Source organism: Tupaia chinensis, unplaced genomic scaffold, assembly GCF_000334495.1.
Source record: "Tupaia chinensis unplaced genomic scaffold, TupChi_1.0 Scaffold000350_1, whole genome shotgun sequence".
In the NCBI taxonomy this organism is placed as follows: Eukaryota; Metazoa; Chordata; class Mammalia; order Scandentia; family Tupaiidae; genus Tupaia; species Tupaia belangeri.
The window spans coordinates 1,702,819-1,728,902 of record NW_006159844.1 but is presented as its reverse complement, the minus strand read 5'-3'; the positions used below and the strand labels follow the sequence as shown (position 1 = coordinate 1,728,902).

General features: G+C 37.5%; 1 protein-coding gene across 1 annotated transcript in view; it reads right to left on the bottom strand.

Moving 5' to 3' along the window:
* The window catches only part of SEC23A (SEC23 homolog A, COPII component), a gene marked incomplete in the record, with an annotated part of 60,620 nt that overhangs the window by 23,482 nt on the left and 11,054 nt on the right, over positions 1-26,084 (bottom strand). Inside the window, 12 exon segments of the mRNA XM_027773392.1 lie at positions 1,870-1,947; positions 5,102-5,255; positions 10,150-10,256; positions 10,761-10,850; positions 12,018-12,098; positions 15,058-15,181; positions 16,713-16,828; positions 19,752-19,910; positions 21,669-21,813; positions 23,123-23,202; positions 24,580-24,816; positions 26,041-26,083. Of these exon segments, the coding sequence (XP_027629193.1) occupies positions 1,870-1,947; positions 5,102-5,255; positions 10,150-10,256; positions 10,761-10,850; positions 12,018-12,098; positions 15,058-15,181; positions 16,713-16,828; positions 19,752-19,910; positions 21,669-21,813; positions 23,123-23,202; positions 24,580-24,816; positions 26,041-26,083 (1,414 nt within the window).

Here is a 26,084-nt window from a genome sequence, read left to right as displayed (position 1 = left end):
AAAGTGTGCAGAATTTAGTAAAGTACTTAAGCTAATGCCCTCATTTCTCTTCCTTATTAGTTTCTGCTATGAAGATGAGGCCTGAGCATTCCCAAAACAAAGGATTTTATACTCCTTAAGACAAATAGACCCTGTTGTGTTCTGGTTCTCTAATAACTCTCCAGAACTTTAGGAAGTCTCCCTCTATAAGAATAGAATTTCTGGGTTACAGATAAATAAACGATCTTGAAAAATAAACACAGTGGCTCTAAAAAAGAAGTTGAAGCTTTTTTTTTTTTTTTTTTTTGAGAAATTTTTCCTATAGGGCACGTGCACTTGCCAGAAAGAGATAGACAGAAAGCGAGAAATCACCACCCAGGGGAATGGCCACACCACAATCCCTTTTCCTCCATTCTCTTCTTAGGATCTTGGGCATGCACACACACATGCCCGGTGTGAGTTTAAGCCACCGGGTCCAGGACTCGAATTGTGGTCAACTATACGGAAGTTCAGAGACATAGCCATTATGCCAACTGCTGGTCCTGGAAGTTGGAGCTTTACACAAAAGTTTCATAAGCAAAAATTTGAATTTTCACATCTCAGTATTTAATCAACCTTCCAGGTCCTGATAAAATGACCCTCCTTTATAAAGATGCATCAAACATCCATTTGTAAAGATTCCATTAAGTTTCCTTTAAATTCTTTTTATCTTTCATAGCATTTCATTTCTCACTTTCTTTTCTGTGGTGTTTTATGTATTTTAGATCTTGGAATTTTAGGTGTAGGAATTCATGTCAGTCATCTTTATCCTACTGAAGTCCCTTGCACATAGTACTCAGCTGAATAAATGTTATCTGTGTTACTTATTATATAACTTTATTAAAATTTTTGTATGTGTGCATGTACACATGTGCATGGTATTTTAGGCAAGATCCTGCTGTGCTGCAATTCTCTTGCTTCGGTCTCCTTGATCACAGGTGTGCAACCACCACACTCAGCTAAAAAGCTGAGATGGGCTGAGATTCAAACTCAAGCCTCCCATGTGGCCTCAACCTGCCAAGGAATAGCATCCAGCTACCGTTCTTGGGCCAAATAACAAAAATTTTTAAAATATACATCAAATCAACAGTAAGACTGAGGGATAGAAAATGTGGAAAATACCCTGTAAAGTAAATTAATTTCTTTTCTATTTGCCTAGTAACAATCCCATAAACTGTTCCCAGGTGATAACAACATGTTGTAAGACTAGTACATTGGTAAAATTACCTCAGATTAGTAACCCATTTAGTACCACTGTAATCAGATCTCCTTATAATCAGATGGAAATCTAATCAGCCTTACACCTAAATCTCCCCATTGCAGGTTTCCAGTATAAACCTATTAACTACAAGTAAATGATTATTTCCAAACACAATATAAAAATGCTATGTATACTTTTCACCAACTATTCACAACATAACATTAATTTCTTTTTTTTCTTTTCTTTTTGAGAGGTTTTTGCACGTGCGCTCGCCAGAAAATTAGAGAGACAGAGAGACAGAAAACGAGAAATCACCCCTCAGGGAGGATGACCACACTGCAATCCCTTCTCCTCCTCCATTCTCCTCTGGGATCTTGGGCACGCACGCACACGCACCCAGCTTGAGTTTAAGCCACCAGGTCCAAGACTCCAACCACGGTCAACTACATGGGAGTCCAGCAACATAGCCATTACACCAACTGCTGTTCCCAATATAACATTAATTTCTTAACTGTCCCCAAAGTTACCTAACCAAAAGAACAACCCAATAAAAGAGGTTAAGATGAGTAATAAAAGACAAATAATAGGAAAAATGAGACCTGATGTTTCTGGCAACATGAGGAATGAATATGGACCTTATATCTACTTACCTGTGGATAAAGGGAGAAAGTTTCTGAAAATCTGAAGGAACTTGGATCATCTTTGTGATACTCTCCAAATTTCTGACACTAAATAAATAAAATGTATTAGTAATAATCAGTAAGATATTTCCTGGTCTAAGAGATAAAACTGTTGTCTTTTCTATTTATAAAAAGCTACTATACTTCAGGAGGCAGATACTTGATATTATAATGTTATCAGACTATTACTTATAGACTTCCCAAGAGACTGATTAACACCAAGAAAAATGTTACATTTCAGAAACAAACATTTCCCCAGTGCAGTAACAACTCACCTTACAACTGTTTCGATTGTTTTTAAACTAAGTCTTTCAGGACCAGGAGGTGACATAATGGCTATTATGTCACTGGACTCCCACGTAGTCGATGGGGGTTTGAGTCCTAGACCCAGTGACTTAAAACTTATATTGGGCACATGTGCAGGTGTGTCCAAAATCCTGAGAGGAGAATGGGGAAAAAGGGATTGCAGCATGGCTATCCCCTGGGGGTGGGGTGGTGGTGGTGATTTCTCACTTTCTGTCTCTCTGTCTCTCTCTCTCTCTTGCAAGTGCATGTGCCCTATAGCAAAATCTCTTTTAAAAATAAATAAGTAAATAAATAAATAAATAAATAAGCAAACTAAGTATCTCTAGTGACAAAGATCTCTCAGATTAAAAAAAAAAAAAATTTAACATGTGCCCCCTAAGACTACCTAAAAATGACAAAGCCAACTGACAGAAACATGCACTGTCAAAACACTACAGAGACTACAAAATCAAGTTGCTGTATAAAATATGGCACACTGAAAAAAATACTAGAAAGAACAGGGAGGCCAACAGGCAATCTGGCAAATGAAAAAAAACACGAAAGCAAAAATTAGAAGGAAATAAAGTAAGAGAGAAACCTCACTGGCCAGAGAAGTAAGCCACTCAAGATAACATGACAAAGGCATCTGGAGAATTAAGTGGAGTAATCTACCATCCATAAGCACAACAAGTAGCACTTTCTGAGCACTCAATCAATGGCAGCCTCCTCTCCTTGTTCTTGAGCAAAGTCTGCCCTCAAAAGTTTTTACAATACTTTACTGTTTTTACAGACACCTTGTTTATTTCCTAGTAATGTTTATCATAATAGCTGCAAAGGAACCATGAGCAAAAGTAACAAGCAAAATAACACAGAGAAAGGGAAAGGAGGTTGACTGCTACAGTAGTATAGAACTACTGCTGCCTAGAACATATCATTTTTGTATTTATTTGGGTCTTACATAAAAAGATATAGTTGGGTTTTTGGTTTGCAGGGAAAAAAAACATTTCAGAATCCCAGTTAACCAAGGATCAGAAAGTTACAGTTGTAGATGAACCTTAGAAAATACCCCTTGGATTTGGGAAGAGAGTGCTGCTTTTACGTCCCCTAATAATACACTTAAGAAATTTATGAGTTAAGACAATAATAGTTATTGTCCAATATGTCAACCACTAGCTATATGTGACAATTTAAATTAATATTAAACAAAACAGAAATTCTGTTCTTCAGTTGCACTAGCCACATTTTAACTGTTCATCACATGTGGGTAGTAGTTCTGTAATGGACATCACAAATTATAGAACATTTCTGTCACTGCAGGAAATTCTCCTGGTTAGTGCCAACGTAAGCTATCAAATACACTTGAAAAAAATCAGAGTATCAAATACATTGAAAAGATTCTGTGAAAAAGCCAGTATGTAAGGCATTATTTGGAACTATCATATTACATTAAATATATACATTTTAAATTGTGTCCAAAATTCTGATAAAATAAGGCATTAGGCAAATCTGATGGTGAGGATAATGAAAAGACTGTTATCAACCCTGATAATGTGATAATGGCTGAAGAGAGCAAGGGCTTATCTGTCACAGTAAAGGTATCCAAAACAAATGAAGTTAGCACCTAACAGTACCCAAAAGTGATGTTTCTTTTTCATTAAAAGAATTATGGTGAGTCATCAAGAAAAATAAGTCAGTTATATTACTATGCCAAATTGGAGCAAAGACATTTGTTGGTATAATTTCATAGACTGTTCATTAGGGAAAAACTTTATAAAAGTTTGGTTACCTACAAGATAGGAACTCCTTCTCTAATCATGTTGCTATTGTCATTATAGCTGAAAATTCAGCAATAAAGAATTAGTACAAAAAATGAGAAATGATGCTACAGCACAGCAGAATAATCTGTATCAACAAAAGTCATTATCACCTAAGATATTGGTATTAATACATGATTTGTCACAATAAGAGACACTGAAAACATTCATATTGATAAAGAAAGATACTTATCAGTGGGTTTTATGTTGCCTGGTATTATACTATTCAATTTTGCATTGTGTGTGACAATTAAAAAATAATTTAAAATATGACCAACTCTGCAGTTTGAGTCCCAGACTCAGTAATTTGAAAAACACCAGTCACATGTGCATACATGCTCAGAATTCCAAGAGGAAAATGGAGTAGGGTCATACCCCCGGAAGTAATTTCTCACTTTCTCTCTCTCTCTCTCTGTCTCCCTCTTTCTCTAGTGAGCACACATGTTCATGGTAAAAATCTAAAAAATTAAAAATAAAAGATGCATAAATGAAGAATGAAAACATACATCAATGAAGAAACACAAAAAAATCAGTAAGAACAGTCACAGTAATTTAGAATAAAATTTGGCCTTGCCTCAGTAGTGCAGAGGGCTGGGCTGAACTGCAGCGCTGGAAGCTACATGGCTAGCTGTGGGTTCAGAGAAGACTTGAAAACAAGCCAGGTGCACATATACCCAAGATCCTGACAAACTGAAGAGTCGAGAAGAGAGATCAAGGCATGACAGCACCCTATCAGGATGCCTGCCTGTCTCTCTGTCTCTCTTTACTATGCACATACATGCACATATACACATTTTCTTCATGGATTTTAAAAAAAAAAAACTTTAAAAATTTAGAACTAATTTGGAATTAATTACTCCCCTTCCAACCGGGGGACTGGTATGAAATTAATAGGTTATATAATTGTCACTCTGTCAACTTAAAGGAAAAAGAGGCATTCTATTTGACTAGAAGAAATCACTGAATACATCTATCCATTACAATGCTATTGTTTCAATAATACTGAACAGACATTCCTCAAACAGGGACAGAAGATAATCTGCAACAAACATTTAAATGAAAGCATAGGAACTTAGAAAAGCACAATATTATTTACTTCTTACCAGTCGAATGAGCTGTCTATCCAGCCATCTAAGCACATCTGGCCCTTCCTCTGTTTCTGCTCTATATATTGCCAGCCGGGCCATAAGAATGGCAGCTGCTTCCTGGTCAAAAGATGCAGCAATGTTCTGGATCTGAGTTTGAGCATCTGCCCAGCTAAAGGCAATAAGAAAACACAGAAATGCTGCTAAGTTATTACAGTCACAACACTATAGTTGGCTGCCATATGAATTTAAGTTTAAAAGATATAGAAAACTATTTTAATATTTCAAATTCCAATATATCTACATAAATTGGCATTTAAAAAAATCACTAATTGTAGTTTCAGTACAGAATTTCTTGTTTTTTGGAAAAATATAACCAACCCTAAAAATATGATCTAAAATAACTATACAGTCAGATCTCCATCCATATTCTTAAAAACATAAAAACAACCAGCAAATGATATTGTGGTTAAGGCACTGGACTCTCACACGGCCAACTACAGTTCAAGTCCCAGATCCAGTGGCTTGAAAAACACTGCACGTGTGTGTATCCACACCCAAAATCTTGAGAAGAGAATGGAGAAGTGATTGTGGCATACCCATCCCCTCTGGGGGGTGATTTCTCGCTTTCTATGTCCTCTGTCTTTCTGTCTGACGAGCATATTCACCCTATAGGAAAAATCACTCAAAATAAATAAATAAATAAGACTCTTAGGAGGAAAAGACTCAAAATAAATAAATAAGACTCTTAGTATGTATGTTTTTGCTTATGCACACATAAACACACAAGTCTCTATATCAGACTTAAAATTTTTCTTTAATTTTTTTTTCTTTTGGTTTTTGTTAAAGGGCACATGCAACGTCTCAGAGAAAGACAGGGAAAAAAAAAGAAAGAGGGAAAGCTTGAGAAAGAGGGAAAGTGAGAAATCACCACCCAGAGGCGATGATCACATCATTATCTCTTTTCCCCCATTCTCTTGGGATTTGGGGCACATACCCTTGGCGTGATTTTCAAGCCACCAAGTAGGGGACTCAAGCCATGGTCCTCGATGTGGGAGTCCGGCACCTTATATGCCATGCCACCTGCTGGCCTCAAATTTTCTTCAATTTTAAAAATCAAACAAACAAACAAAAAAGTCTTCAATTCTTTAAAAGCAGAAATAACAATAAAGGTTTTCTCTCAGCCTAAGTAATTCTCATTTATTAAAGTAAAAATTGAATAAAACATCAAAATATCCTTTTCATTGATTTTTAATTCAGTCACTAGTGATAAAAATCACATAATTAGGGGCCATCTGCTAGTGTAGCAGTAATAAAATTGGACCCACATGGGAAAGGTCCTAGGTTTGTGCCCCAGGACCTCCCAGAGCACGTGAGGTACATACAATCGATCTAGGCTGGCTGAGACAGGATGGGTCACAGCTAATGATCCTGTTGGAAGTACCTGACTCTAGCTCCTCTCTTTCTCCAAAAGAAATAAGTAGATAAAATTTTCTTTAAAATTACTTAATTAGGGTTGAGACCAGCACTTGGTATAATGGTTATGTCACTGGACTCCCACATAGTCAAACACAGTTCAAGTCCCAGACCTGGCGGCTTGAAACACACACCAGGTGCGTGTACTTGCGTGCCCAAAATCCCAAGAGGAGAGTGAAAGAGAAGGTACTGTGTGGTCATACCCCTGAGGGGGGTGATTTCTCGCTTTCTGTCTCTGTCTCTCTTTGCCAAAAATCTCTTAATTCCATAATTACTTTCCACTTTGTAGATACTTTACAAATATTTACATACAAAAGGATATCAAGGGAACAGTAGATGATGTAATGGTTATATCACTCAGCCGTGGTTCAAGTACCAGACCTGGCAACTTAAAACTCAAACTCACACCAGGCGCATGTGCGTGCATGCCTGAAATCACAAGAAGAGAATGGAGGAGAAGGGATTGCTGCATGGCCATTCCCCTCACCCCAGGAGGGGGATGATCTCTCTCTTTCTGTCTCTGTCTCTCTGTCTCTCCAGTAAGTATATATGCCCTATAGCAAAGATCTCTCTCTCCCAAAAAAAAAAAAAAAAAGGGTTTACAAAGCTGAGAAATAATTATTTATTCTTTTCTTTTCTTTTCTTTAAATAGAGAGTTTTGCTATAGGGTATGTGCACTTGCTGGAGAGACAGAGACACTGAAAGCAAGAAATTAACCTCTGGGAGATAGCCACACCACAATCCTTTTTCCTTCATTCTCCTATTGCGATCTTGAGCATACACACACGTGCCCAGTCTGTTTCAAGCCTCTGGGTCTGGGACTCAAACCATGGTCAATTAAGTGAGAGTCCGGCAATGTAACTATAATATTATCTGCTGGTCCCATCCTTTCTTTTTTTTTTTTTAAGAGAGATTTTGCTATAGGCCCATGAGCTCACTAGAGAGACAGAGAAAGACAAAAACAGAAAGTGAGAAATCAGCCCCTAGTGAGCATGGCCACTATAATTCCTTCTCCTCCTTTCTCCTCTCAGATTCCTAGACATGCACATACACATGCCCAGTAAGAGTTTTAAGCCACTGGATCCAGGACTCAAACAGTGATCAACTACATGAGAGTCCAGCAACATAACCATTATGCCATCTGCTGGTCCCAAGAAATAATTTATTCTTAATAAAAATATAGATAGAGAAGAGGACTCCTACATGGTTGACTGTGCCTTTCAAGCCCCAGGCCTGGCGACTTGAAAAACACACCAAGGGGACCAGCAGTTGGTGTAATGGCTGTGTCGCTGGATTCCCACGTAGTCGACCGAGGTTCAAGTCCCAGACCCAGTGGCTTAAACTCAAACCAGGCGCATATACATACATGTGTGCCCAAGATCCCAAGAGGAAAATGGAGGAAAAGGGATCGCAGCATGGCCATCCCCCCTGGGAGGTGATTTCTCGCTTTCTCTCTGTCTCTTTGTCTTTCTGGCAAGCGCAGGCCTCCTATAGCAAAAACCTCTCAAAAAAAAAAAAAAGTATGACCAAATACATGCTTTATTCAGAGATAATCTATCTATCATATATATAGGGATAAGAAAAGATATGCTATGCCTAATTATTCCTTTCGGAGACTGCCTATATCAACAAATTAGGATATGACTATATTACACAAAATACTACTCTATAATGTTAACTGTTAGAGACTTTACCTTTTGTGGTCTTGTCAAGTGCTAATCAAAGTATGATGTGCAAACCATTGCCAATTAACCATGAGGTAAAAAACAGAAACTGAGAATAAATGTTTAGAAACTTTTGAGTGATCTGGCAAAATAATTTCATCTCTAATAAATCTAATAATAAAAAACAAGAACTTGTGTTTTGAATGGCTTTTTAAATTTTTATATTCAGGGAACCAGCAGTTAGCGTAATGGCTATGTCGCTGGACTCCCACGTAGTTGACCACGGTTCACATCCCGGACCCTGTGGCTTAAAACTCACGCCGGGCGCATGTGTGTGCGTGCCCAAGATCACGAGAGGAGAATGGAGGAGAAGGGACTGCGGCATGACCATACCCCCTGGGGGGTGATTTCTCACTTTCTGTCTCTATGTCTCTCTCTGTCTGTCTGGCGAGCGCAAGCGCCCTATAGCGAAAATCTCTCCCAAAAAAAAAAAGCTTTATATTCATAGTAATTTATTTTATTGTATTTAATAAAAACATTCACCCCCAAACAATCAGGAAAAAAATATACCTGGTGCTTTACTACAGATAGTTTCAGGACTGGTCTGTACCACACCTTTATGTAGCAGACCAAATATGTACAAATCTTTTGTAATCACACCCTCCCACACCCTCCTATCTAGACTAAAAAGCAAGGGCTCAGTTAAGACTTAATAAATGGTGAACCAGTGGTTGGCGTGTGGTTAAGGTGCTGGACACACCCACATGGTCAATCATAGTTCAAGTCCTGGACTCAGTGGCTTGCTTTCTCACGTTCTCTCTCTCTCTGTGTTTCTCTGGTCAAATTAAAAATAAATGAACAAATAAAGTTAAATAAAGAATTCTTTTTTTAAAAAAAGACAATAAATGAATCAGATAACTCACAACATTTGAAAAAGATTTTATAGCTAAGAACTTACTACCCATTAAAAAACAGTACTATTAATTATTGTACTATATTATTAAGTACGTATATTTAAGAGTAATTATGTGTGTGCATATATATATTCACTTATTACAAAAAAATGTTCAATTTTCTCTTAACATTTTTTACTTCAATTTATTAAAGCTAAAACTGCCTTTCTTGACATTAAAAAATATAATTAAAAAAACTACCTATTTAATGACCACAATAAGTTACATAGTCTTAGCTAGGTACCACTTTATAGGATATTCATTCTACCCACAAAGTCTCATACCTAAAGTCAACTTTTGTTCACAGGTATGTATATATCAGCTGAACTTACTATTGAAATTTATATTAACTAAGATATTTTGTGAATCAATGAAAAGTGGGAAAGAATAAAGGAATGGAAAGCAACGGCAAATACCAGAGACAGGGTGGAAGGAGTATGGGAAATGGCAGAAGGTGAGAAATAGGGGGGAAAATATATACAAGAAACAAGAAATGGAAAATTGTTGATGACAGTATCTATGATTAAGCCACTTTGCAGTGTATTCTGGCTAGAAAATTGCATTCTGTATGCTGTGGTGATATTCAGTGAAAGAATGTAAAACAAACAAATAAAAACAAAAAGTACTATTAATTATCATGCTATATTATTAAGTATGTATATTTAAGACTAATTATGTGTGTACATATATATTCACTTATTACGGAAAAATGTTCAATTTTTCTTCTATCACAGGAATGAGGTAAATAAAAGAATATTTTGAAGAGTGTATCTTAGGATTACTTTTTTAAAATTGCTCTTACAGTTCTTAATGAATATCCTAGGAAATAAGCTGGGTTAGAAAAAAATAAAATGCCATTAGATATAAATATTCAGTCTAGTCATAGATGTCACCCAAAATAGAAACCCAGTTTGGGAGCACAACTCAGAATAGTGCTGATATCAAAATTAAGTCTCTAACCAATACAACTTACTTCCTAGCAATGGTGGTCACCCGGATGCGTCTCTGCCCACTGGAATGCTGATACTGAGTCACAAACTGAATTGCACCACGCCCTCCTTGAGGAATAGGAGCATTATGCTGTGTAAAAACAATGAAGCAAAACTAAGCAAAATCTACTATTGTTGTTGTCATATAATCATAGACTACATAGTCTACCACAAATAAAATTCATTCTAAAGCTGACTAGAATAATGCTTGTTTCCATTGCAAAACATTCACGATCCACATGAAAGAAGAGAAATTAATTTGGATGAGGGGAAAAATGAACAATGAGAAGAGTGAGCCCTGCTAGGGAATTAATTTTAAAATAATATATAACTCAGAGAGACATGAAAGAATAAAGCAAGACTGAAAGCTTGGCTGCTAGGTATGACGTTTGCAGGTTTCTCTGACATGCTATTGTAGTATGTCTTCCACCCTCAAGGAGTTTAGCCTTGAGAAATAGATAATGACAAGCAAAAGTGCCAAAACAGAATGATGAACTTTAGGTCATATTTACTATCAGAAAAGAATTAAATATTCATGACTTAAATTCAGTACTTGTTCAAATATACTTTTCAGTATCCAAACATAGACTCATACCTGATTGACAACCTCAAAATATATGGCTAACGTTGTAGTGGGACTAAGTCCACAGATCTTCCACTGACAGGTGCCACCTGTTCCTATCTCCTATAAAAATAAAATATAGCATGTCTGAAGGCAAGAGAACACAATTTATTGTATAATATATATCAAAGGGGAAAGAGACAGAAAAAACTTCAGTAAGAAAGTATTTTTTCATGTTTTAAGGTGATTCAATGAATATTGAAAAGCTTAAGATTTTTAAAAGCACATGTTAAATACATCATGAAATAAAATTAAGCAATTTTTACATCACATAATTAAAAAGCAATTCAAATTCGTGCTAAATTATAAAAGTATTGGTACAAGTCTTTCTCACTTGTTCTCTTTAAAAGCAAAGGCCACTTAATGAGGTAATGACTACTAATATTATCCTTCTATCCAACTATCTAATCTGTGTAAAGAGAGATTGATTTATACATAATACATGCACACATGACACAGGTTTTCTGAATCTGAACTATAAATGATCCGATTCCCAAGAATATTTATTAGATACAGATCTTTACTACACAAACTGCTTACAAATTAATTTTTTGGCTTTGTCCCTTTACAGCTGTGTTATTTGTCCAATCATGCTTTCTATAGCTGTATAATATTATCACTTTAGAGTGCATTACACTTCCACTAGATGGGATAAAGAGACAATGAAGGAAAATAAAACTTAGATATGGCAAGTTTGGTTACTTTGTTGGAAATTCTGGCAACAAAAATCAATTCAGGATTAATTTTAACTTTCAGAAGTCTCCAAATTTCCAAGTCATTAGAATTTTGTTATTAGGCATACTGGAGAAAGGAATAACTTAGGTGTCAAATACAGAAGACTGATAAGAGTAAAAAAGTTTTAACTTAGGGTTGGATGGGAAAATGGTATTTGGAAAAAATAATTACAGGGACCGGTGGGTGGCATGGTGATTAAGGGTGCTGGACTCCCATATAGCATGGTTTGAGTCCCAGGCCGGGTGGCTTGTTTTCTCTCTCTCTCACACTCTGTCTCTGTCTGGCCAAATTTAAATAAGTAAATAAAGTTAAATGAAATCATTCTTTAAAAAAGAGAGAGAATAGTTATAAACTAGAGGTATACCATGGAAGTTGAATCACATAAAACAGCTCAAACAATAATTTTGAAATGAATGCTATAGGCTACCATCCCAGGTCTTTGTTTTTATTCCCTTCAAAATTCATTCTTTTCTTTTTAGAACAAAGATGACTTACATTTTCAGATACACAGGGTCCTTTAGAATTGAGAGACACACAAGGTCCAATAGCTCCTGAAATCTTTATTTCTCTTGAGGTCTGTAAAATAAGAATATAGTATATTTTGTTTCCTGAAAGGTAACTTCAAATATTAATATATAAGAATGTAAGAAACTTTTCCATATTAAAACTCAATATACCAACATTAAAAATAACTAGTCATCAGGACAAGCAGTTGGCATAATGGCTGTGTTGCTGGACTCCTATGTAGCTGACCATGGCTCAAGTCCTGGACCCAATGGCTTAAATCCACACTGGGGGTGTATGCGTGCGTGCCCAAGAGAGGCAAATGGAGGAGAAGGGATTGCAGCGTGGCCATCTGCACTGGGGGGGTGATTTCTCACTTTCTGTCTCTCTGTCTCTCTCTACTTTTCTGGCGAGCACACATACCCTATAACAAAAAACTCAAAAAAATTAAAAAATAACTAGTCATTGAACATGTCTTTTTTCTTTCTTTCTTTGTTTTTTTTTTTTGTTTGTTTGTTTGTTTTGTTTGTTTTTTTTTTTTAATTTGCTACAGGACACATAGGCTTACCAGGTAGAAAGAGAGGCACAGTGAAAGAAAGAGAAGGAAAATTAAAAAGCAACTCCCAGGGATAGCCATGCCACAATTCCTTCTCCTCTATTCTCCTCTCAGGACTTTGGGCATACATGCATGCACACTGCTGTTTTTCAAGGCACTTGGACTCAAACTATGCAGTCAGTCATGTGGAATCCAGCTGCCTGAACCACAATGCCACCAGTGGGCTGGCCCAGTAACTGAGCATTGCTAAAATGATACCTCCCAAATTTAAATCTAGTCTAACTTACATCTACTTCCATGAGCCCATAAAGGGTCTCTATTTGGGGGGTCAGCAGGTGGCATGGAGGTGAAGGTGCTGGATCCCACATGGCCAACTGCTTGGTTTGAGTCTCAGACATGAGGGCTTGAAAACATGTCAGGCACATATGCCCAAAATCCCAAGGTTTTCAACTGACTTTGCCCAGATCCATCAGAGAAATCACTACCTATATCAGACACCTTACTATATGTATTTCGTAAATAAGACTTAAAGGTTGAAATGACTTCTTGAGACATGAGCTCCAGATGAATGTTGTTAGTAGCATGAAAATAACACTCGTCCCCCTATACGTCTCTATCAGAGCTCTTGGGTGACTAGGTGCACAGTCAATGTCAGTAGTCTCCAAAGCAGTCTTAAAATATTCAATAAATTATGCTGTTCACAGATGTGCTGTCATCCAAGCTTTGCTGTTCCACTTACAGACCACAGGCAGAGTATATTTAGCACAATTCTCAACTGCCCTAGGATCTCTGGAATGGTAAATGAGCACAAGCCTCAATCCAGTCACCAGCTGCATTAGCCCCCTAACAAGACGGCTTGTCCTTCAAAGCTAGGAAGCCAAGCACTGACTTCTTTTCTCTACGTATGAACATCCTAGACAGCATCTTCTTTCAATAGAAGGCTATTTCATCCATAACGAAGAACTGTTTGGTGCAGCCACCCTCTTTAACTACCTTAGCTAGATCTTCTAAATAACTCGCTGCAACTTCTGCATCAACACTTGCTGCTTTACCTTGCATAGCTTCTTTCCTTAAATCTTCCCTGTAGCCCCCATCCCTCCCTTAGACTTCATAGAATTCAAGAGTTAGGGCACTTTGCTACAAATAAGACTGTGGCTTAAGGGAAAGTTGTAGGTGGTTTGATCTTCTGTACAGACCACTAAAATTTTCTCCATCTCAATAGTAAGGCTGTTTTGGTTTTGTTTTTTTAGAGGGACTTTTGCTGTAGGGTGCATGCATTCGCTGTAGAAACAGAAAGCAAGAAATCATTCCCCAGGGGGAATAGCCATATTGCAATCTTTTCTTCTCCATTCTCCTCTCGAGATTCTGGGCATGCGGGCACACGTGCCTGGCATGAGTTTTAAGCCGCCTGGTCCAGGACTTGAACCACAGTCGACTACATGGGAGTCCAGTGACATAACCATTTACACCATCTGCTGGTCCTATGGCTGTTCTTCTTTTCCACTCATATGTTCACTGCAGTAGCAGGTTTAATTTCCTTTCAGAATTTTTCACAATTTGGCTAACTGACCAAAAAGCCTAGCTTTCAACCTGTGTTGTCAACATGCCTTCCTCACTAAGCTTAAATCACTTCTAGCTCCTGACTTAAAGTCAAAAACATGAATTCTTCCCCTCACTTGAAGACTTAGGTGCTGCCGTAGGTTATTAATTGGCCTAATTTCAGTATTGCTGTATCTCAGAGAACAGGAAGGCCCAAGAAGAAAGGGAGAAAAAGAGGAGAATCACCAGTGAGTGGAGCAGTCAGAACACATACATTTATCATTAGGTGTGCGATCTTACATGGGCATAGTTCCTGGTGCTCCAGCAGTAACCATGGAAGATCAAAGATTACATATTACCATAACAGATATAACAGTGAAAAAGTTTGAAGCACTGTGAGAGTTATCCAAATATAACACAGAGACACAAAGTAAGCACATGCTGCTGTAAAATCAGTGCAGAGAGACTTGGTCTGCACAGGGTTACAACAAATGTTTAATATGTAAAAAAAAAATAGTATGGGCCAGCAGATGGTGTGGAGATTAAGGCTGGCTGCTGGATCCCATATGACAAACTGTGCAGTTCAAGTCCCAGATCCAGAGGCTTGAAAATCTTGCTGGACCTATGTGTGTGTATGACCAAAGTCCCAAGAGGAGGAGGAGAAGGAACTGCTGCATAGCCATCCTCCCTGGGGGTAATTTCTCATTTTCTCTCTCACGCTTTCTCTGTCTCCAGCAAGTGCATGCAACCTATAACAAACTAATATATAAATTAAATAAACATATATCAGCAAATTACAATAAAGTTGAGTTAAAAATGAGGTATGTTTGTACAAAATAAACACTATTTGTATTTGATTCATGATATTTTGAAATTATATCAAGTCTACAAGTTTCTCTCTTGATAACATACCATCAATGTAGTCTTGGTCCTTACCTTTATTTCTAATGTTCCACCAAAGCCCATTTTAAACTGCCCATGCATATCTTTGGTAAAGACTCTTTGAAAAGTTTGCTTGAATAAGGAAGTGTTGAAAGAGTCACCCATTACCATGTATCCTCTATATAAAAAGAACAAAAAACAATCTATGTAACATTCTCTGTTAAAACCAGAAAAGTAATTACTGCTCAAGACTACTAACAAATTATAAAGATATTTCCCAAAAGGTGTTGTATTACTAATTTTTAAAACTCAAATATATATGAAAATATCCTCACCCCAAAAATAACCTCCCTTCTGAGGATATCTTGAGTACCCCTAACACTTGTATTTGTCTTCAGTAATTTTTGAAAACTCTTCTTTTAATAAATAATATATTCACACAATACTATATACAAAAGGGTATATGGTAATAAAAGTTTCTCTCTCATCCCTGAAGACACCTGACAGTTAAGAGCATACTTTCTTATTCTTAAAAACAAACAGATGTGTGCACATGAATTTATGTATATTGTCTGAGTGTGTGTCATATTAAACCCATCTATGTTACACCCAGTGAATGAGAATAAAGGAACATTAAAGAAGCATTTTCAGTTTATGTACTTACATATCAATTTTGTTAAGCATGTACTTACTTTTTAATTTAAAGTTTTTAAAATTATAAATTTATAAATAGAAACTATTTTTATATATCATTTCTTCTCTAAGAAATTGGAAGGAAAAAAATCACAGTTTGACAACATATTGTGCTGTGAAGTATGGAAAAACATGCACTCATATCCTCATAATACTCCTGGTGGAAAGGCAAAATGATGCAATGTCAACGCAGGGGCATTTGACAATACCTAAGGAAATCAGTTATTTTTCTTTAATCCAGCCACTGTACTGTTAGGAATCTACCCCAAAGATACTCTAGCAAACAAAAAAGCAAAATATATAAAATACATGCACAAGATTATTCACTGAAACGCTCTTTGTAATAATAAAAGACTGGAAATAATCCAAAAGCCCATTGTTTCTATACAATGAAATATTATTAAATAAAGGGAGTTTTTGGTTCGGCAAAGAAAGGAAATAAAATATTGGTACATCCTAAGTATGGATAAATTTTAAAAACATGACACTGAACAAAAGACCATATAGTATGATTCCATTTGTATAAAATGTCCAGAATAAGCAATTTAGTAGTGGTTGCCTAAGATTTTGAGAAAGGAGGAGAAAGAGGGTAGAATGGGGAGTGACTGCGGATAATATTAGAGCTTACTTCTACAAATGTTCCAAAATTAAATTATGGTAACAGTTGTGCAACCTGTGAATACACTACAAGCTATCTGTACACTTTAAATGAGTAAATTTATGGTGTGTGAATTACATCACAAAAATGCTGCTAAGATAATAAAATAAAACAATAAATTCAGGATACCCAAGTTAACTTTTTAAACAGAACTTGTGCCTTTATAACTCTGTGTTTTATAAAAAAATTTAAAGAGAACTTTACTGAAAGGAATATCAAAAACTTTTAATAGATACTACCCTGAAGTAGTAGGACAATGACTATTTTTTTTTTCCCTAAATGATCATCACGGGTTTAAATTTGTAAACTGCCATTATTGGTTTATAATTACAAAAACCGTAAAAATGTAAATACATACCCTGTAAGGTTCGGACAACACTTCATCTCCAGGAGACCTGTCTGATCTAATGCACATGCATAGATATCAATAACATGGCCAGTTGTAGCAGCACGATTAGCCAATGCTTCAAAATGCTGCAAGAGATGTTTTTTAATTAAATCGAAGTAATATGTAAACTTAATTATTCTATAAATCTTATTTCTATTAGTAGATCTAATGATATAAAAAAGACTAAGAGAATAATGCATCACAATTCTTTTTTTCAATTTTTACCAGAGAGCACATGTGCTTGCTGGAGTGATAGAAATAAAGACAGAGAGAGGAAATGAGAAAGCATCCCCCCTCGGGAATGGTTGCACTGCAATCCCTTCTCCCTCATCTCTCTCAGCTTTTAGGATTTTGAGCACATATGCACACACACCTGCAGTGTTTCTCAAGCCACAAAGTTCAGGACTCAAACAGCATAATGGGCCATGTGGATCCAGCCTCCTTAACCCCAAACCACACCTTAATCACCAGGACACAATTTAAATATGATTTGTTCTTATTTAATTTTCTGTAATATCTTCTAAAATGATACAACATCTTTTCTTTTTTTTTAAGGTTTTTGTCATAGGGTGCATGTGCTCTTTTTCCCTTTCCTCTTCTCCTCTTGGAATTTTGGTCACGTAAGCCTGGTGTGATTCTCAAGTCATCAGGTCCCAGACTCCAAGCACAGCCAGCCATGTGGGAGTACAACACCTTAACCACTATGCCACCTGCTGGCCCTACAAAATCTTTCAGTCTGACATTTTCATTTTTGTTTGGTTTTATTTTTTTCACTTTCTTTTCTTCTATTTATTATTTTTTTAACAGAGATTTTTGCTATAGGGCACGTGTGCTCACCAGAGAGACAGAAAGCAAGAAATCAGCCTCCAGGGAAGATGGCCATGCCACAATCCCTTCTCCTTTCTCCTCTCAGGATTTTGGGCACACACGCACATACACCCAACATGAGGTTCAAGCCACCAGGTCCAGGATTTGAATCGTGGTTAGCCATGTGGGAGTCCAGAGACGCAACCATTACACCATCTGGTTTCTCACTTTCTTTTCTTTAAAAGCTACTCTTTTTTTTTTTTGGAGAGATTTTTTTTTTTTCACTGTAGGGCGCGTGCGCTCGCCAGACAGACAGAGAGAGACATAGAGACAGAAAGCGAGAAATCACCCCCCAGGGGGGATGGTCACGCCGCAATCCCTTCTCCTTCATTCTCCTCTCGGGATCTTGGGCACGCACGCACACGCGCCCGGCTTGAGTTTTAAGCCACCGGGTCCGGGACACGAACCACGGTCGACTACGTGGGAGTCCAGCGACATAGCCATTACGCTAACTGCTGGTTCCCTTTAAAAGCTACTCTTGAAATCAGCATATGGTATAATGGTTACATTGCTCACACATAGTAGATTGTGGTTTGAGTCCCAGACCCCCAGTAGCTTAAAACTCATGCCTGGTGTGTATGCACGTGTGCCCAAAATCTCAAAAGCAGAATGGAGAAGAAGAGACTGCAGCATGGCCATAGCCCCCGGGTAAGGGGGAGGAGGATGGTGTGATTTCTCACTTTCTGTCTCTCTCCCTCTCTCTGGCATGTGCACGTGCCCTACAGAAAAAAAATCTCTCTTTAAAATACATAAATAATTTTAAAATGTTACTCTTTCTAGACAAACTTCTATATGATGTTAAATTTGAAGAAATGCACACTGAAAATCATGCTCTTTCTATTTAAACATGGTAGAAAACAACATAGAATTCTTTTCCCTGGCTAAATCCTCACCCCAGAAACAAAAATATCCAATAGACCATATTTCTTAAAATATAGTAGGACAGGGACCAGTTGGAGGCATGGTGTTAGGGCACTGGACTCCCACAGGTCAACTGCAGATTGAGTCCCGGACTCAGAAGCTTGAGAATCACTGTGGGTGCAGGTGCATGTATGTCCAAAATCCCAGGAAGAGAATGGACTATGGCATAGCCATCACCCCTGGGTGGTGTTTTCTCACTTTCCCTCTCTGTCTCTCTCCAGTGAGTGCATGTATCCCATGGCAAAAACCTAAAAAAAAATTAGATAGATGGATAGATAGATAGATAGATAGATAGAAGGTAAGCGGTAAAAAAATGCTCCATGAAGCTAAGGCCACTTGAGAAGGTCCTTGCACCTCAAGGTTTCCCTGTGCATTCTGGATATAAGCATGTGCTAATGATCCTGGCTGTCTAAGGCTACAGGTGGATAGTGGCACAAAGACCCTGATGAAGATGCCTGCCTACTTTTTTGTATCTGTGTCTGTCCCCCTTTCTCACAGCAGAAATAAACTTTCAACGTTATCTATTAGGGGCCAGCCAGTGGCATGGTGATTAAGGCAGCTGGATCCCACATGGCTGAGTCCCACACCATGCTGCCTAACAAATACAGCAGATGCATATGCATATATACCCAGATCTCAACAGGACAGAAAGACTGAGGAGAAGGGATTGCAGCATAACCATCCTTCAGTGGGAGTTTTTTCACTTTCCCTCTCTCAACTCTGTCTCTCTCCAATGAGTGCATGTACCCTCTGACAGACATTTAAAAATTTTAAAAATAAAAAATAAATAAATAATCTACTGGGGCCAGCAGGTGGTATAGTAGTTAAGGTGCTGGATTCCCACATGACTGAACACAGATTGAGTCCTGGACCTGGTAGCCTGCTTTTTCACTTTCCCTCTCTCTCTCTGTCTCTCACTCTCCCGCTCTCTCTCTCTCTCTCTGTTTCTCTCTGGTGTCTCTCTGGTGAATGCACATGCCCTATAGCAAAAAAAAAAAAAAAAAAAAACCTTTTGGGACTTACTATTTCATTTTTAAATATTTCAAACCAGAAATACTGTCATAAGTTATCCCAAAAAAAGAGAGTATTTCTCCAATTTTGAATAGCAGTTAAAGTATCAGACTTCATACCAGATTTCTATCAAAAATATTTATTATTCCTCTTTCATCAAATGAATACCTGTTTTCTAATAAGCCAAACACACTTAAAAGCCAAAATTACCTTAGTTCCTTTTTTAACATATTTGGCATTATCTTTTTCAATGTCATGCCATGATCTTATAGGTGTCTTCAGTTCATCTCCAACCACCATTCCAGGCCCTTGAGTAGCAGGGCCACCAATGAACATCATGATACGAGCACCAGTATTGGGGAAAGTACACTATTGAGGAAAAAGAAACTCGTCAAAAAGGGTTTAAAAGAAAATGGAAAACATATGGATGTATATTTGTGAAAATGAATCCCTTTATACATCCTTTCTAGAAACGAAGCATACATTTTCTAAGAAATGAAATAACCAAATGTTAAAAATGAAATTAAAAAATAGTGTTTGTTTAAACAACTTTGTTCTTATTCTAAATAGTAGTATGTTCTTAATTTTAAAATAATCTTATAAACCTAATCTCTACAAACGAGAACATTCTTTTTTAACTAGTCTTAGACTGGGGAGGAGTAGAGACAAAGGAGGAAGAGGGGGCATATTCTTCAGTTAATAAACTGAGTACTCTAATCTACTTCCCCTTCCTCCCAAGATACAATAAGAATGGAGCCATTACCTCTGTGATATTCCCGTCAAACATGAGAGACTGGAGTCTAAGCATGAGGGTATGTCAATACAAACCCAAATTTACAAACAGTCTACCAAATAACTGGTCTGAATCTTCCAAAGTGTTGTGATCATGAAAGTCAAGGAAAGCCAGAGAAGTGTTACAGAATGAAGGCAACTAAACACATGATCAAATTAAATCCTTTCAGGAAAGAAATTATTGCGATAATTGGTAAAACCAGAATGTGGTCAAGAATTAGCTGACAGTAATGTATCAGTGTGAATATTCAGATTTAAATAGTTACATTATAGTAATGCAGGATAATATCCTGGTTTATAGAAAACACAGTAAAGGAAGATTAACAAAACGAAACAAAAAAAACGATAAGTGCTGGCAGGGATGTGGTGAAAGGGGAGCACTCCTATATCGTTGAAGGGAATGTAAACTGGTCAAACCACTGTGGAGAACAACATGGAGGTTCCTCAAAGACCTTCAAATAGAACTACCATATGATCCAGCAATTTCACTCCTGGGTATCTACCCAAAGGACAGAACACTCAGTCGGAAAAGTGCATGCATAACTATATTTACTGTAGCACTATTCAAGATTGCTAAGACATGGAACCAACCCAAATGTCCACAGATGAATGGATTGAAAAACTGTGGCACATATACTCCATGGAATATTATTCAGCCATAAAAAACAACAAGGCCCTGGAATTTGATAGAAAGTAGATGAATATGGAAGACTTATTGGTGAGTGAAGCAAGCAAGTCAGGCTATGAAAGAGAGACATTGGACGTCTCCACTTAACATACACGGACTGTCTGCACTCTAGAGAGTAGAGACTGAAGAACTGAAGGACATACAAGCATTAAAAATTCTTATGGACACTAGAGACAAAGTGGAAGGAGAGTATGGGAGTAAAAGAGCACAGAAAAGATAATTTGGGGTTAAAATGGAGAGGTAAAATATTTTTGGGACACGGATATAGTTTGTTATCTGTTTATGAGGATGTGTATAGTATTCTCCACCGGACTGAGATGTATATATCATGCTGGCAACTGACAAATGAAGTAGGGGATAGTCGTGTCGATCTGAACCCTCAATCTGTGGGATCTGACACAATCTTCAGGTAGTAGCAGAACTGAATTATAGGCTGTCTGGTTGATAGCCACTGCAAAATTGCTTGCTTAATATGTGAGGGGAAAAAAATACATACAGTTGAGGTCACAGACATACTCCGTGTTGATTGTTGAGTGAGAGAATGAGAGGGGAAAAGCAGTGTGGTTTCCTCTGTCTTTATACTTTCATGCACACATGATGGCACAGACACAAATATTTACATTCTAAAACAAAGCCATCATCACTACCTCGAGTAGTCCTACAGCTATGGAAAGTGCCACTCCGGAGGAACGCAAAGGTCTCTTTCCCTGTGGTACAGGCCAAGGATCTCGCTGAAGTTCTCCCAGAAGATCTGTAAGATTCATATCAATTTTCTGTACTGGCTGTAAGAATCTGCAACACAAAATTAAATTTATAAATATCTGTAGCTGTAGGTTTTAAAAGCAAATTGTTCACTTTCCTAAGAATAGAGGAAAATACAGTATATGCTGTGTGTGCTGTGAATACACAGCAGACCAATGGCTTTCAGACGTTCATGTGCATCAAAATCAGTTGGAGGATTTTTTTTTTTTTTGGAGAGATTTTCACTGTAGGGCGCGTGCGCTCGCCAGACAGACAGAGAGAGACATAGAGACAGAAAGCGAGAAATCACCCCCTGGGGGGATGGTCACGCCGCAATCCCTTCTCCTCCATTCTCCTCTCGGGATCTTGGGCACGCACGCACACGCGCCTGGCATGAGTTTTAAGCCACTGGGTCCGGGACACGAACCACGGTCGACTACGTGGGAGTCCAGCGACAAAGCCATTACGCTAACTGCTGGTTCCCTGGAGGATTTATTTTAACAAAGACTGCCAAGTCCCCAGTTCTAGTGTGTCAGCAGATTTAGGGTGCAGCCCGCGAATTTGCATTTCAAACAAGTTTCAAGGCAATACAGATGCTACTGGCCCAGGAATCCCTCCTTAAGCATAACTGCTATAAACAAAATATTCAACCAAGTATTACTTGTGACTTCAACTTTCATTTAAAAATCTAGGAAGTATTAAGATTACTGAAGTAATTATGAGAAGACACATCATCTCGAATTTAGTAATATCACCTCTGATTAGAAAGTTTAGGGGGGATGGGACTGGCAGTTAGCATAATGACTATGTCGCTGGACTCCCACGTAGTCGACCACGGTTCGAGTCCCAGACCCGGCAGCTTAAACTCATGCCGGGCGCGTGTGCGTGCGTGCCCAAGATCCCGAGAGGAGAATGGAGAAGAAGGGATTACAGCGTGGCCATCCCCTCTGTGGGGTGATTTCTCACTTTCTGTCTCTCTGTCTCTGTCTTTCTAGCAAGCACACGCACCTATAGCAAAAACCTCTCCCAAAAAAAAGAAAAGAAAATTTAAGGGAAAAAGCTACCTCTACAGTTAAGAAGACAAAGTGAAAAGGTTTTAAGGCCATATTTTTGTTTGGCTACCCTTAAATTACAAAAATTAAGTTCTTCTGAACTTAAAAATGGAAAATCAGGAATATAACAAAACTAAAGAAACTCCCTATGTTGAAACAATGAAAAATAAACCACTGATTCAATCTACTTATATTAAAAATATTTAACAATATAGTATTACTGAATACTTAAGTTCAAATTAAGGATACAGGACTCTTAAAATAACTGTGTGAATTATAAAATACTCTTTGCCATATTTAATTATTACCTATTGGAAGGAGGCGGCTGCTGCACCTGAGGACCACGTGTTGCCTGAGTGACTGGTACTTTAGACAGCCCCAGCATTTCCTGTAAAGAGAGTATTTATGTGATATCTATTTAATTACTTCTACAAAGATTTATCAACTATTTTGCTGTGCTAGACATTAGGAACACCAAAAAAAACAAAAAGAACCCAAGGTCCCATACCTTAGAAAGCAAACAGTCTAGTTGGGAAGATCATCAGGAAAACAATCCAGTGACATAATCATTATGAGAGCAAAGTACAAGGTGTTACTTGAACAAAGAGGAGGGAAGGATTTCAGTTCTGAAATACTTTATCTCTAATTAATAGTGAAAATAAGTTGTTGTGTAACTTAAATATTTATACTTCTTAATGTATATTCATTTATCCCTTTCAGCAACTATCTCTTAAGCACTGCTATGTGCCAGGAATATAATAGTATAAAAATAAATAGTCCCTGTTCTCTTGGGAATTAAAATGTGAAAATAGAAACAGATTAACCAAATCATTAGGCAAATAAGTATAAAATTGTAGGGGCCATGAGATGCATAGCAATTACATCGCTGGACTCCCACGTGGCCAACAGTGGTCCAAGTCCCAGACCTGGTGGCTTGAAACTCATGCCAGGTGCATATGCATGCATGTCCAAGATTCCAGGAGGAGAATGAAGAAGGAGGGATCTGTCTCTCTCTCTCCAGCATGTGCACACACCCTAACGCAACAACCTCTAAAAAAAAAGCAATCATAACAAATAGTATGATGGATGGAAAGGCATATGGAATCATATAAAGGGGAATTATTAAGCACACATAGTTTGTACGTGTAGACTTCTTAATTTTTCAACTTGCTTTGAATTTCCTATGCATGCACAATTCCTTTCTAGGTACATGCAAAAAAATTGTTTTTAAAGTTTGCTATATGGCATGTGCACACAACAGAAAGAGACAGAGAGAGAGGGCAGAAAATGTGAGAAATCCTAATCCCCCATTCTCCACTTGGGATTTGGGGCATGCACACACACACACCTGGCATGTTTTCCAAACCTACAGGTCCAGGACTCAAACCACCTGTTGGCCATGCAGGATCCAGTAACCTCTGCGCCACCTACTGGCCCCAAAATAATGTTACTTTATTCAAGTTTTCTTGAATATAGAAATGCTTTGTTACAAATAGAGTAAAAATACATAATAGAAAATCAGAAAGTCTAGAAAGTCTAAAGATCTGCAAACATAGCTGTCCTAGTGCCTGCCGGTTAAGAGAGCCAGATCCTGGGACCAGCAGATGGTGTAATGATTATGTCACTGGACTCCCATACGGCTGTCACACGCACATGCTTGTGTGCTATTATGTGCATGTACTTGTGCTCTATCATAAATAAAGAAAAAAAGTTAAATACATATCATGTTCACAGATAGGTTGAAACTATCATTCTTGTTGTTTACCTGCAGCTGTTTGGCAGACAGATCTTTCGTTCCTCTGAAGACATAGCTTTTTGAAATACCTTCACATCCAAGTTCATGAACCTGTACCATTCTCCCAAAAGTGATAAGTCCGACCAAAGCTGTAGGTGGTAAAAGACTTAATGACATCTGCATAGATTCTTTCAAGGCTTGTAAATCTTCATCTTCCATGCAAGTGTCAACCACATAGAGGAATATCAAAGGCATCTGAGGACCACGCTTTTAAAAAAATTTTGCAATAGGAAGAAAAAAATAAGGTTTTTTTACAGGTATTAACACTTCAGCACAATATATAAAATGGTCAATAGAGGACTTATTAAATAATGCAAACAAAAGAATCTATATATATATATACACACATACACACACACACACACACACACACACACACACACACACACACACATCATTTCAGAAACAGATTATGTGTGCTGTCATGGAGAGATACTCAAGATACATCACTGAATGAAAAATTAAGATTAAGAACATATATTGTTACACAGAGGGAAATTTCACTTTCCATTTTATTTAATGTGAGTGATGTTTCGCTGCTTTTAACAATATTCATTAGTTTTAAAATAAAATGATAACTATAAAGTTTTAAAACAAAGTGAACAAAGTGGGTGATTTTTATAAAAAATAAAATAATTATTGGGGCCAACAGGTGACATGATGGTTGAGGTGCTGGGCACCCACATGACCAACTCTGGTTCGAGTCCCGGTCTTGGCAGCCTGAAAAACTCACTGGGAACATGTGTGTGCCTGCCCAGAATCCTGAGAGAATGGAGGAGAAAGGATTGCAGCATGGCTGTCCACCTGCGGGGTGATTTCTCGCCTTATCTTTCACTGTCTCTGTCTCTCCCCAACTAGTGCACACATCCATGGCAAAAAAAAAAAAAAAAATCTAAGTCTAGATTGGATTTTTAGAAAAACAGAAACTAGCCAGGTGGGACACTGGCTCAAATGAATCATAATTCTGTTTCCTCTACAATATTTGTAAACTATATTATTGTTTCCACATTTAAGTATGTAAATAACCATGTGAAGCTGTTCAGAGAGAGAAAATAATTATTTTCCTAACAAGGACAAACGCAATAATATTTTCATTAATTAGATTTAGGGATAGATCAGCAGACTCCAGCATCATATTAAGTACCTGTGAATGAACTTTTCAATCACAAAGCAAGATCAACGCTTTGACTGTTTACTGATCTCCTCAATATAGTAAATCACACCACCCTACCCAGTATCCTGGTCACCCAGTAACTACGTCAGAGATATAGACCATCTTGCTCAAACTGACTTTGACAGTTCTCACCTCTGAAATGTGTCATTGTTTCAATGTAAAAATTAAGGATGATACCTTTTAAGTCATTACAACTCAGTAATTATTTTGGTATAAAATAATTTAAAACATTCCTAAATTTCTTTTTATGTTCTTACCAGAACTACATATTCAATGCTAGAAAATTGTGGTAAAAGTTCAG